This window comes from Gobius niger (genome assembly GCF_951799975.1).
Source record: "Gobius niger genome assembly, contig: SCAFFOLD_61, whole genome shotgun sequence".
Classification (NCBI taxonomy): Eukaryota; Metazoa; Chordata; class Actinopteri; order Gobiiformes; family Gobiidae; genus Gobius; species Gobius niger.
In genome coordinates, this window is record NW_027639293.1 from 17,501 (window position 1) to 30,641 (window position 13,141).

The 13,141-nt window shown below is 49.8% G+C and overlaps 1 protein-coding gene across 1 annotated transcript in view; it reads right to left on the reverse strand.

Annotated features, from left to right (window-relative positions):
- Nucleotides 1-554: 554 nt before the first annotated feature.
- Nucleotides 555-13,141, reverse strand: part of LOC306982608 (zinc finger Y-chromosomal protein 1-like) — a gene marked incomplete at its 3' end in the record, with an annotated part of 35,783 nt that continues 23,196 nt past the window's right edge. Inside the window, exon 13 of the mRNA XM_079583077.1 lies at nucleotides 555-840. Coding sequence (XP_079439203.1) covers nucleotides 555-840 — 286 coding nt within the window. The remainder of the gene's footprint in view (nucleotides 841-13,141) is intronic.

Sequence of the window (13,141 nt, forward strand, 5' to 3'; positions counted from 1 at the left end):
ACTCCGCCTCCTCTACAGCTGCCCCCGCCTCCTCTACACATGTTCCCGCCCCATCCTCACCTTTTCCCGCCTTCTCTACACCTGTTCCTGCCCCCTCCTCACCTGACTCCACCCCCTCTACACATGTTCCCGCCCCCTCACCTGTTTCCGCCCCCTCCTCACCTGACTCCACCCCCTCTACACCTGACTCCGCCTCCTCTACACATGTTCCCCGCCCCATCCTCACCTGTCCCCGCCTCCTCTACAACTGTCCCCGCCTCCTCTACACATGTTCCCGCCTCCTCTACAACTGCCCCCGCCTCCTCTACACATGTTCCCGCCTCCTCTACAACTGTCCCCGCCTCCTCTACACATGTTCCCGCCTCCTCTACAACTGCCCCCGCCTCCTCTACACATGTTCCCCGCCTCCTCTACAACTGCCCCCGCCTCCTCTACACATGTTCCTGCCCCCTCCACACCTGACTCCGCCCCCTCTACATGTGACTCCGCCTCCTCCTCACCGGTCCCCACCTTATCCTTTTGAGTCTCTCCGTAGTTGTGTTCTCCCTGAACCATCAGGTCGGCGTTTGTCCCGCCCTCCTCCCCCCTCTCCTCCTCCCCTCTCTCCTCCTCCTCCCCCTCCTCCCCCTCCTCCCCCTCCTCCCCCCTCTCCTCCCCCCCTCTCCCCCCTCCTCTGGTGTTTCCTGTTTAAACTCTGACAGGTCGTTTTCTTCGTCGCTGAACACGACTCTCTCCGCGTCGTCGTCGCTGTCGAGTCTCCGCCTCCTCTGGACGCGGTCGCCGTGGATACGGACCTGATGCTGCTGCAGGTTCCCGAGGCGAGCGAAGGTCTGACCACATCTGCACCGGGACGGAGAGGGGAGGGGTCAGAGAACGCCATAATGTACAAAAACAAACAAACAAACAAGGGTCAAAATGAAGACGAAAGCTGGAGAGGAAAAAATAAAGAGGGGGTGTTCTGCTTTAAAGAGGGGGTGTTCTGCTTTAAAGAGGGCGTGTTCTGCTTTAAAGAGGGCGTGTTCTGCTTTAAAGAGGGGGTGTTCTGCTTTAAAGAGGGGGGTGTTCTGCTTTAAAGAGGGCGTTGTTCTGCTTTAAAGAGGGGGTGTTTCTGCTTTAAAGAGGGCGTGTTCTGCTTTAAAGAGGGCGTGTTCTGCTTTAAAGAGGGCGTGTTCTGCTTTAAAGAGGGGGTGTTCTGCTTTAAAGAGGGGGTGTTCTGCTTTAAAGAGGGCGTGTTCTGCTTTAAAGAGGGCGTGTTCTGCTTTAAAGAGGGCGTGTTCTGCTTTAAAGAGGGCGTGTTCTGCTTTAAAGAGGGCGTGTTCTGCTTTAAAGAGGGCGTGTTCTGCTTTAAAGAGGGCGTGTTCTGCTTTAAAGAGGGGGTGTTCTGCTTTAAAGAGGGGGTGTTCTGCTTTAAAGAGGGGGTGTTCTGCTTTAAAGAGGGGGTGTTCTGCTTTAAAGAGGGGGTGTTCTGCTTTAAAGAGGGCGTGTTCTGCTTTAAAGAGGGGGTGTTCTGCTTTAAAGAGGGGGTGTTCTGCTTTAAAGAGGGGGTGTTCTGCTTTAAAGAGGGGGTGTTCTGCTTTAAAGAGGGCGTGTTCTGCTTTAAAGAGGGGGTGTTCTGCTTTAAAGAGGGGGTGTTCTGCTTTAAAGAGGGGGTGTTCTGCTTTAAAGAGGGGGTGTTCTGCTTTAAAGAGGGGGTGTTCTGCTTTAAAGAGGGGGTGTTCTGCTTTTGTCAGTCCCACAGCACCAGTCTATATCTCACTACAATGATGACAAACCTTCTGTTGGTCTGTAAATGCAGTAAATTAGAATAACTGCCTTGTATAAAATGTCTCTCTCAAAATGGCTGTAGTGAATGTCTTGAAATCGGCCTCTGTCTCTTTAAGAACCTCTGAGCCTTTAGACACGCCCCCTCCACACGCTGTCTGTGGCATCAGTGGGGAGGGGGTTCTGCTGAGGAGCAGTGGTTGGTTACTCGGCTGGTGACCAAAGCTCGGAGGCGTCTCCAGGAGGTGGGGGCGTTCCTAGGAGGACTCAGGCAAACCTATCCCTAAAATGGCCGCCATCAGAGTTTTTACAGATTACTCAAAATGGCCGCCATCAGAGTTTTTACAGATTACCCAAAATGGCCGCCATCAGAGTTTTTACAGATTACCCAAAATGGCCGCCATCAGAGTTTTTACAGATTACCCAAAATGGCCGCCATCAGAGTTTTTACAGATTACTCAGAAATACGTGAATGTGCCAAGGCAACACTTCAGCCATGTTTTTAATGAGGGAGTGACAGAATAACAGGATGGAAAGCTGGAAAAAGTCCATTTTACAGAATACCCCCCTTTAAAAGCGTGTCTGACCTGTCACATGCGTGTAATAGTCATGTCTGAAGCGTGTCGGACCTGTCACAGGCGTGTAATAGCCATGTTTAAAGTGTAATAGTCATGTCTGAAGCGTGTCGGACCTGTCACATGCGTGTAATAGTCATGTCTGAAGCGTGTCGGACCTGTCACATGCGTGTAATAGTCATGTCTGAAGCGTGTCGGACCTGTCACAGGCGTGTAATAGTCATGTCTGAAGCGTGTCGGACCTGTCACAGGCGTGTAATAGCCATGTTTAAAGTGTAATAGTCATGTTTAAAGTGTAATAGTCATGTCTGAAGCGTGTCTGACCTGTCACATGCGTGTAATAGTCATGTCTGAAGCGTGTCTGACCCGTCACAGGCGTGTAATAGTCATGTCTGAAGCGTGTCAGACCTGTCACATGCGTGTAATAGTCATGTCTGAAGCGTGTCTGACCTGTCACATGCGTGTAATAGTCATGTCTGAAGCGTGTCGGACCTGTCACATGCGTGTAATAGTCATGTCTGAGGCGTGTCGGACCTGTCACATGCGTGTAATAGTCATGTCTGAAGCGTGTCTGACCTGTCACAGGTGTGTAATAGTCATGTCTGAAGCGTGTCGGACCTGTCACATGCGTGTAATAGTCATGTCTGAGGCGTGTCGGACCTGTCACATGCGTGTAATAGTCATGTCTGAAGCGTGTCTGACCTGTCACATGCGTGTAATAGTCATGTCTGAAGCGTGTCGGACCTGTCACATGCGTGTAATAGTCATGTCTGAGGCGTGTCGGACCTGTCACATGCGTGTAATAGTCATGTCTGAGGCGTGTCGGACCTGTCACATGCGTGTAATAGTCATGTCTGAAGCGTGTCTGACCTGTCACATGCGTGTAATAGTCATGTCTGAAGCGTGTCTGACCTGTCACATGCGTGTAATAGTCATGTCTGAGGCGTGTCGGACCTGTCACAGGCGTGTAATAGTCATGTTTAAAGCGTGTCTGACCTGTCACATGCGTGTAATAGTCATGTCTGAAGCGTGTCTGACCTGTCACAGGCGTGTAATAGTCATGTTTAAAGTGTAATAGTCATGTCTGAAGCGTGTCTGACCTGTCACAGGCGTGTAATAGTCATGTTTAAAGTGTAATAGTCATGTCTGAAGCGTGTCTGACCTGTCACAGGCGTGTAATAGTCATGTCTGAAGCGTGTCGGACCTGTCACATGCGTGTAATAGTCATGTCTGAAGCGTGTCTGACCTGTCACATGCGTGTAATAGTCATGTCTGAAGCGTGTCTGACCTGTCACATGCGTGTAATAGTCATGTCTGAGGCGTGTCGGACCTGTCACATGCGTGTAATAGTCATGTCTGAAGCGTGTCTGACCTGTCACATGCGTGTAATAGTCATGTCTGAAGCGTGTCTGACCTGTCACAGGCGTGTAATAGTCATGTTTAAAGCGTGTCTGACCTGTCACATGCGTGTAATAGCCATGTCTGAAGCGTGTCTGACCTGTCACAGGCGTGTAATAGTCATGTCTGAAGCGTGTCTGACCTGTCACATGCGTGTAATAGTCATGTCTGAAGCGTGTCTGACCTGTCACAGGCGTGTAATAGTCATGTCTGAAGCGTGTCGGACCTGTCACATGCGTGTAATAGTCATGTCTGAAGCGTGTCAGACCTGTCACAGGTGTGTAATAGTCATGTCTGAAGCGTGTCGGACCTGTCACAGGCGTGTAATAGTCATGTCTGAAGCGTGTCGGACCTGTCACAGGCGTGTAATAGTCATGTCTGAAGCGTGTCTGACCTGTCACATGCGTGTAATAGTCACGTTTAAAGCGTGTCTAGCCTGTCACAGGCGTGTAATAGCCATGTCTGAAGCGTGTCGGACCTGTCACATGCGTGTAATAGTCATGTTTAAAGTGTAATAGTCATGTCTGAAGCGTGTCGGACCTGTCACAGGCGTGTAATAGTCATGTCTGAAGCGTGTCTGACCTGTCACAGGAGTGTAATAGTCATGTCTGAGGCGTGTCGGACCTGTCACAGGCGTGTAATAGTCATGTCTGAAGCGTGTCGGACCCGTCACAGGCGTGTAATAGTCATGTCTGAGGCGTGTCGGACCTGTCACATGCGTGTAATAGTCATGTCTGAAGCGTGTCTGACCCGTCACAGGCGTGTAATAGTCATGTTTAAAGTGTAATAGTCATGTCTGAGGCGTGTCGGACCTGTCACAGGAGTGTAATAGTCATGTCTGAAGCGTGTCGGACCTGTCACAGGAGTGTAATAGTCATGTCTGAAACGTGTCGGACCCGTCACAGGCGTGTAATAGTCATGTTGAAAGTGTAATAGTCATGTCTGAAGCGTGTCTGACCTGTCACAGGAGTGTAATAGTCATGTCTGAAGCGTGTCTGACCCGTCACAGGCGTGTAATAGTCATGTCTGAAGCGTGTCGGACCTGTCACAGGCGTGTAATAGTCATGTTTAAAGTGTAATAGTCATGTCTGAAGCGTGTCGGACCTGTCACAGGAGTGTAATAGTCATGTCTGAAGCGTGTCGGACCTGTCACAGGAGTGTAATAGTCATGTCTGAAGCGTGTCGGACCTGTCACAGGAGTGTAATAGTCATGTCTGAAGCGTGTCTGACCCGTCACAGGCGTGTAATAGTCATGTCTGAAGCGTGTCGGACCTGTCACAGGCGTGTAATAGTCATGTTTAAAGTGTAATAGTCATGTCTGAAGCGTGTCGGACCTGTCACAGGCGTGTAATAGTCATGTTTAAAGTGTAATAGTCATGTCTGAAGCGTGTCGGACCTGTCACAGGCGTGTAATAGTCATGTCTGAGGCGTGTCGGACCTGTCACAGGCGTGTAATAGTCATGTTTAAAGTGTAATAGTCATGTCTGAAGCGTGTCGGACCTGTCACAGGAGTGTAATAGTCATGTCTGAAGCGTGTCGGACCTGTCACAGGCGTGTAATAGTCATGTCTGAAGCGTGTCGGACCTGTCACAGGCGTGTAATAGTCATGTTTAAAGTGTAATAGTCATGTCTGAAGCGTGTCGGACCTGTCACAGGAGTGTAATAGTCATGTCTGAAGCGTGTCTGACCCGTCACAGGCGTGTAATAGTCATGTCTGAAGCGTGTCTGACCTGTCACAGGAGTGTAATAGTCATGTCTGAAGCGTGTCTGACCCGTCACAGGCGTGTAATAGTCATGTCTGAAGCGTGTCGGACCTGTCACAGGCGTGTAATAGTCATGTTTAAAGTGTAATAGTCATGTCTGAAGCGTGTCGGACCTGTCACAGGAGTGTAATAGTCATGTCTGAAGCGTGTCGGACCTGTCACAGGCGTGTAATAGTCATGTCTGAAGCGTGTCGGACCTGTCACAGGCGTGTAATAGTCATGTTTAAAGTGTAATAGTCATGTCTGAAGCGTGTCGGACCTGTCACAGGAGTGTAATAGTCATGTCTGAAGCGTGTCTGACCCGTCACAGGCGTGTAATAGTCATGTCTGAAGCGTGTCGGACCTGTCACAGGCGTGTAATAGTCATGTCTGAAGCGTGTCGGACCTGTCACATGCGTGTAATAGTCATGTCTGAAGCGTGTCGGACCTGTCACAGGAGTGTAATAGTCATGTCTGAAGCGTGTCGGACCTGTCACAGGCGTGTAATAGTCATGTTTAAAGTGTAATAGTCATGTCTGAAGCGTGTCGGACCTGTCACAGGCGTGTAATAGTCATGTCTGAAGCGTGTCGGACCTGTCACATGCGTGTAATAGTCATGTCTGAAGCGTGTCGGACCTGTCACAGGCGTGTAATAGTCATGTCTGAAGCGTGTCGGACCTGTCACAGGCGTGTAATAGTCATGTCTGAAGCGTGTCTGACCTGTCACAGGCGTGTAATAGTCATGTCTGAAGCGTGTCTGACCTGTCACAGGCGTGTAATAGTCATGTCTGAAGCCTGTCGGACCTGTCACAGGCGTGTAATAGTCATGTCTGAAGCGTGTCGGACCTGTCACAGGCGTGTAATAGTCATGTCTGAAGCGTGTCGGACCTGTCACATGCGTGTAATAGTCATGTCTGAAGCGTGTCTGACCTGTCACAGGCGTGTAATAGTCATGTCTGAAGCCTGTCGGACCTGTCACAGGCGTGTAATAGTCATGTCTGAAGCGTGTCGGACCTGTCACAGGCGTGTAATAGTCATGTCTGAAGCCTGTCGGACCTGTCACATGCGTGTAATAGTCATGTCTGAAGCGTGTCGGACCTGTCACAGGCGTGTAATAGTCATGTTTAAAGTGTAATAGTCATGTCTGAAGCGTGTCGGACCTGTCACAGGCGTGTAATAGTCATGTCTGAAGCGTGTCGGACCTGTCACATGCGTGTAATAGTCATGTCTGAAGCGTGTCGGACCTGTCACAGGCGTGTAATAGTCATGTCTGAAGCGTGTCGGACCTGTCACAGGCGTGTAATAGTCATGTCTGAAGCGTGTCTGACCTGTCACATGCGTGTAATAGTCATGTCTGAAGCGTGTCGGACCCGTCACAGGCGTGTAATAGTCATGTCTGAAGCGTGTCGGACCTGTCACATGCGTGTAATAGTCATGTCTGAAGCGTGTCTGACCTGTCACAGGCGTGTAATAGTCATGTCTGAAGCCTGTCGGACCTGTCACAGGCGTGTAATAGTCATGTCTGAAGCGTGTCTGACCTGTCACAGGCGTGTAATAGTCATGTCTGAAGCCTGTCGGACCTGTCACAGGCGTGTAATAGTCATGTCTGAAGCGTGTCGGACCTGTCACAGGCGTGTAATAGTCATGTCTGAAGCGTGTCTGACCTGTCACATGCGTGTAATAGTCATGTCTGAAGCCTGTCGGACCTGTCACAGGTGTGTAATAGTCATGTCTGAAGCGTGTCTGACCTGTCACAGGCGTGTAATAGTCATGTCTGAAGCGTGTCGGACCTGTCACAGGAGTGTAATAGTCATGTCTGAAGCGTGTCGGACCCGTCACAGGCGTGTAATAGTCATGTCTGAAGCGTGTCGGACCTGTCACATGCGTGTAATAGTCATGTCTGAAGCGTGTCTGACCTGTCACAGGTGTGTAATAGTCATGTCTGAAGCGTGTCTGACCTGTCACAGGCGTGTAATAGTCATGTCTGAAGCGTGTCGGACCTGTCACATGCGTGTAATAGTCATGTCTGAAGCGTGTCTGACCTGTCACATGCGTGTAATAGTCATGTCTGAAGCCTGTCGGACCCGTCACAGGCGTGTAATAGTCATGTCTGAAGCGTGTCGGACCTGTCACATGCGTGTAATAGTCATGTCTGAAGCGTGTCTGACCTGTCACAGGTGTGTAATAGTCATGTCTGAAGCGTGTCTGACCTGTCACAGGCGTGTAATAGTCATGTCTGAAGCGTGTCTGACCTGTCACAGGAGTGTAATAGTCATGTCTGAAGCGTGTCGGACCCGTCACAGGCGTGTAATAGTCATGTCTGAAGCCTGTCGGACCCGTCACAGGCGTGTAATAGTCATGTCTGAAGCGTGTCGGACCTGTCACATGCGTGTAATAGTCATGTCTGAAGCGTGTCGGACCTGTCACAGGCGTGTAATAGTCATGTCTGAAGCCTGTCGGACCCGTCACAGGCGTGTAATAGTCATGTCTGAAGCCTGTCGGACCCGTCACAGGCGTGTAATAGTCATGTCTGAAGCCTGTCGGACCCGTCACAGGCGTGTAATAGTCATGTCTGAAGCGTGTCGGACCTGTCACATGCGTGTAATAGTCATGTCTGAAGCGTGTCGGACCTGTCACAGGCGTGTAATAGTCATGTCTGAAGCCTGTCGGACCCGTCACAGGCGTGTAATAGTCATGTCTGAAGCGTGTCGGACCTGTCACATGCGTGTAATAGTCATGTCTGAAGCGTGTCTGACCCGTCACAGGCGTGTAATAGTCATGTCTGAAGCGTGTCGGACCTGTCACAGGCGTGTAATAGTCATGTCTGAGGCGTGTCGGACCTGTCACAGGCGTGTAATAGTCATGTCTGAGGCGTGTCGGACCTGTCACATGCGTGTAATAGTCATGTCTGAAGCGTGTCGGACCTGTCACATGCGTGTAATAGTCATGTCTGAAGCGTGTCGGACCTGTCACAGGCGTGTAATAGTCATGTCTGAAGCGTGTCTGACCTGTCACATGCGTGTAATAGTCATGTCTGAGGCGTGTCGGACCTGTCACAGGCGTGTAATAGTCATGTCTGAAGCGTGTCTAGCCTGTCACAGGCGTGTAATAGTCATGTCTGAGGCGTGTCGGACCTGTCACAGGCGTGTAATAGTCATGTCTGAAGCGTGTCGGACCTGTCACATGCGTGTAATAGTCATGTCTGAAGCGTGTCTGACCTGTCACAGGCGTGTAATAGTCATGTCTGAGGCGTGTCGGACCTGTCACAGGCGTGTAATAGTCATGTCTGAAGCGTGTCGGACCTGTCACATGCGTGTAATAGTCATGTCTGAAGCGTGTCTGACCTGTCACAGGCGTGTAATAGTCATGTCTGAAGCGTGTCGGACCTGTCACAGGCGTGTAATAGTCATGTCTGAAGCGTGTCTGACCTGTCACAGGCGTGTAATAGTCATGTCTGAAGCGTGTCGGACCTGTCACAGGCGTGTAATAGTCATGTCTGAAGCGTGTCGGACCTGTCACAGGCGTGTAATAGTCATGTCTGAAGCGTGTCAGACCTGTCACATGCGTGTAATAGTCATGTTTAAAGCGTGTCTAGCCTGTCACAGGCGTGTAATAGTCATGTCTGAAGCGTGTCGGACCTGTCACATGCGTGTAATAGTCATGTCTGAAGCGTGTCTGACCCGTCACAGGCGTGTAATAGTCATGTCTGAAGCGTGTCTGACCCGTCACAGGCGTGTAATAGTCATGTCTGAAGCGTGTCGGACCTGTCACAGGCGTGTAATAGTCATGTCTGAGGCGTGTCGGACCTGTCACAGGCGTGTAATAGTCATGTCTGAAGCGTGTCTGACCTGTCACATGCGTGTAATAGTCATGTCTGAAGCGTGTCGGACCTGTCACAGGCGTGTAATAGTCATGTCTGAAGCGTGTCTGACCTGCCACATGCGTGTAATAGTCATGTCTGAAGCGTGTCTAGCCTGTCACAGGCGTGTAATAGTCATGTCTGAGGCGTGTCGGACCTGTCACAGGCGTGTAATAGTCATGTCTGAAGCGTGTCGGACCTGTCACATGCGTGTAATAGTCATGTCTGAAGCGTGTCTGACCTGTCACAGGCGTGTAATAGTCATGTCTGAGGCGTGTCGGACCTGTCACATGCGTGTAATAGTCATGTTTAAAGCGTGTCTAGCCTGTCACAGGCGTGTAATAGTCATGTCTGAAGCGTGTCGGACCTGTCACAGGCGTGTAATAGTCATGTTTAAAGTGTAATAGTCATGTCTGAAGCGTGTCGGACCTGTCACATGCGTGTAATAGTCATGTCTGAAGCGTGTCTGACCTGTCACATGCGTGTAATAGTCATGTCTGAAGCGTGTCTGACCTGTCACAGGCGTGTAATAGTCATGTCTGAAGCGTGTCGGACCCGTCACATGCGTGTAATAGTCATGTCTGAAGCGTGTCGGACCTGTCACAGGCGTGTAATAGTCATGTCTGAAGCGTGTCTGACCTGTCACAGGCGTGTAATAGTCATGTCTGAAGCGTGTCGGACCTGTCACAGGCGTGTAATAGTCATGTCTGAAGCGTGTCTGACCTGTCACATGCGTGTAATAGTCATGTCTGAAGCGTGTCTGACCTGTCACATGCGTGTAATAGTCATGTCTGAAGCGTGTCTGACCTGTCACATGCGTGTAATAGTCATGTCTGAAGCGTGTCTGACCTGTCACAGGCGTGTAATAGTCATGTCTGAAGCGTGTCGGACCTGTCACAGGCGTGTAATAGTCATGTCTGAAGCGTGTCTGACCTGTCACAGGCGTGTAATAGTCATGTCTGAAGCGTGTCGGACCCGTCACATGCGTGTAATAGTCATGTCTGAAGCGTGTCTGACCTGTCACAGGCGTGTAATAGTCATGTCTGAAGCGTGTCGGACCCGTCACATGCGTGTAATAGTCATGTCTGAAGCGTGTCTGACCTGTCACAGGCGTGTAATAGTCATGTCTGAAGCGTGTCGGACCCGTCACATGCGTGTAATAGTCATGTCTGAAGCGTGTCTGACCTGTCACAGGCGTGTAATAGTCATGTCTGAAGCGTGTCTGACCTGTCACATGCGTGTAATAGTCATGTCTGAAGCGTGTCTGACCTGTCACAGGCGTGTAATAGTCATGTCTGAAGCGTGTCTAGCCTGTCACAGGCGTGTAATAGTCATGTTTAAAGTGTAATAGTCATGTCTGAAGCGTGTCGGACCTGTCACAGGAGTGTAATAGTCATGTCTGAAGCGTGTCTGACCCGTCACAGGCGTGTAATAGTCATGTCTGAAGCGTGTCGGACCTGTCACATGCGTGTAATAGTCATGTTTAAAGCGTGTCTGACCCGTCACATGCGTGTAATAGTCATGTTTAAAGTGTAATAGTCATGTCTGAAGCGTGTCGGACCTGTCACAGGCGTGTAATAGTCATGTCTGAAGCGTGTCGGACCTGTCACATGCGTGTAATAGTCATGTTTAAAGTGTAATAGTCATGTCTGAAGCGTGTCGGACCTGTCACAGGCGTGTAATAGTCATGTCTGAAGCGTGTCGGACCTGTCACATGCGTGTAATAGCCATGTCTGAAGCGTGTCGGACCTGTCACAGGCGTGTAATAGTCATGTTTAAAGTGTAATAGTCATGTTTAAAGCGTGTCTGACCCGTCACAGGCGTGTAATAGTCATGTCTGAAGCGTGTTGGACCTGTCACAGGCGTGTAATAGTCATGTTTAAAGTGTAATAGTCATGTCTGAAGCGTGTCGGACCTGTCACAGGCGTGTAATAGTCATGTCTGAAGCGTGTCGGACCTGTCACATGCGTGTAATAGTCATGTTTAAAGTGTAATAGTCATGTCTGAAGCGTGTCGGACCTGTCACAGGCGTGTAATAGTCATGTCTGAAGCGTGTCTGACCTGTCACAGGCGTGTAATAGTCATGTCTGAAGCGTGTCTAGCCTGTCACATGCGTGTAATAGTCATGTCTGAAGCGTGTCTGACCTGTCACAGGCGTGTAATAGTCATGTCTGAAGCGTGTCTAGCCTGTCACAGGCGTGTAATAGTCATGTTTAAAGCGTGTCTGACCTGTCACAGGCGTGTAATAGTCATGTCTGAAGCGTGTCTAGCCTGTCACAGGCGTGTAATAGTCATGTTTAAAGCGTGTCTAGCCTGTCACAGGCGTGTAATAGTCATGTCTGAAGCGTGTCGGACCTGTCACATGCGTGTAATAGTCATGTCTGAAGCGTGTCTGACCTGTCACATGCGTGTAATAGTCATGTCTGAAGCGTGTCGGACCTGTCACAGGCGTGTAATAGTCATGTCTGAAGCGTGTCTGACCTGTCACATGCGTGTAATAGTCATGTCTGAAGCGTGTCTGACCTGTCACAGGCGTGTAATAGTCATGTCTGAAGCGTGTCTGACCTGTCACATGCGTGTAATAGTCATGTCTGAAGCGTGTCTGACCTGTCACAGGCGTGTAATAGTCATGTCTGAAGCGTGTCTAGCCTGTCACATGCGTGTAATAGTCATGTCTGAAGCGTGTCTGACCTGTCACAGGCGTGTAATAGTCATGTCTGAAGCGTGTCTGACCTGTCACATGCGTGTAATAGTCATGTCTGAAGCGTGTCGGACCTGTCACAGGCGTGTAATAGTCATGTCTGAAGCGTGTCTGACCCGTCACAGGCGTGTAATAGTCATGTCTGAAGCGTGTCGGACCTGTCACATGCGTGTAATAGTCATGTCTGAAGCGTGTCTAGCCTGTCACAGGCGTGTAATAGTCATGTTTAAAGCGTGTCGGACCTGTCACAGGCGTGTAATAGTCATGTCTGAAGCGTGTCTAGCCTGTCACATGCGTGTAATAGTCATGTCTGAAGCGTGTCTGACCCGTCACAGGCGTGTAATAGTCATGTCTGAAGCGTGTCGGACCTGTCACATGCGTGTAATAGTCATGTTTAAAGCGTGTCTGACCCGTCACATGCGTGTAATAGTCATGTTTAAAGTGTAATAGTCATGTCTGAAGCGTGTCGGACCTGTCACAGGCGTGTAATAGTCATGTCTGAAGCGTGTCGGACCTGTCACATGCGTGTAATAGTCATGTTTAAAGTGTAATAGTCATGTCTGAAGCGTGTCGGACCTGTCACAGGCGTGTAATAGTCATGTCTGAAGCGTGTCGGACCTGTCACATGCGTGTAATAGCCATGTCTGAAGCGTGTCGGACCTGTCACAGGCGTGTAATAGTCATGTTTAAAGTGTAATAGTCATGTTTAAAGCGTGTCTGACCCGTCACAGGCGTGTAATAGTCATGTCTGAAGCGTGTTGGACCTGTCACAGGCGTGTAATAGTCATGTTTAAAGTGTAATAGTCATGCTTAAAGCGTGTCTGACCTGTCACAGGCGTGTAATAGTCATGTTTAAAGTGTAATAGTCATGTTTAAAGCGTGTCTGACCCGTCACAGGCGTGTAATAGTCATGTCTGAAGCGTGTCGGACCTGTCACAGGCGTGTAATAGTCATGTCTGAAGCGTGTCTGACCTGTCACAGGCGTGTAATAGTCATGTCTGAAGCGTGTTGGACCTGTCACAGGCGTGTAATAGTCATGTTTAAAGTGTAATAGTCATGTCTGAAGCGTGTCTGACCTGTCACAGGCGTGTAATAGTCATGTCTG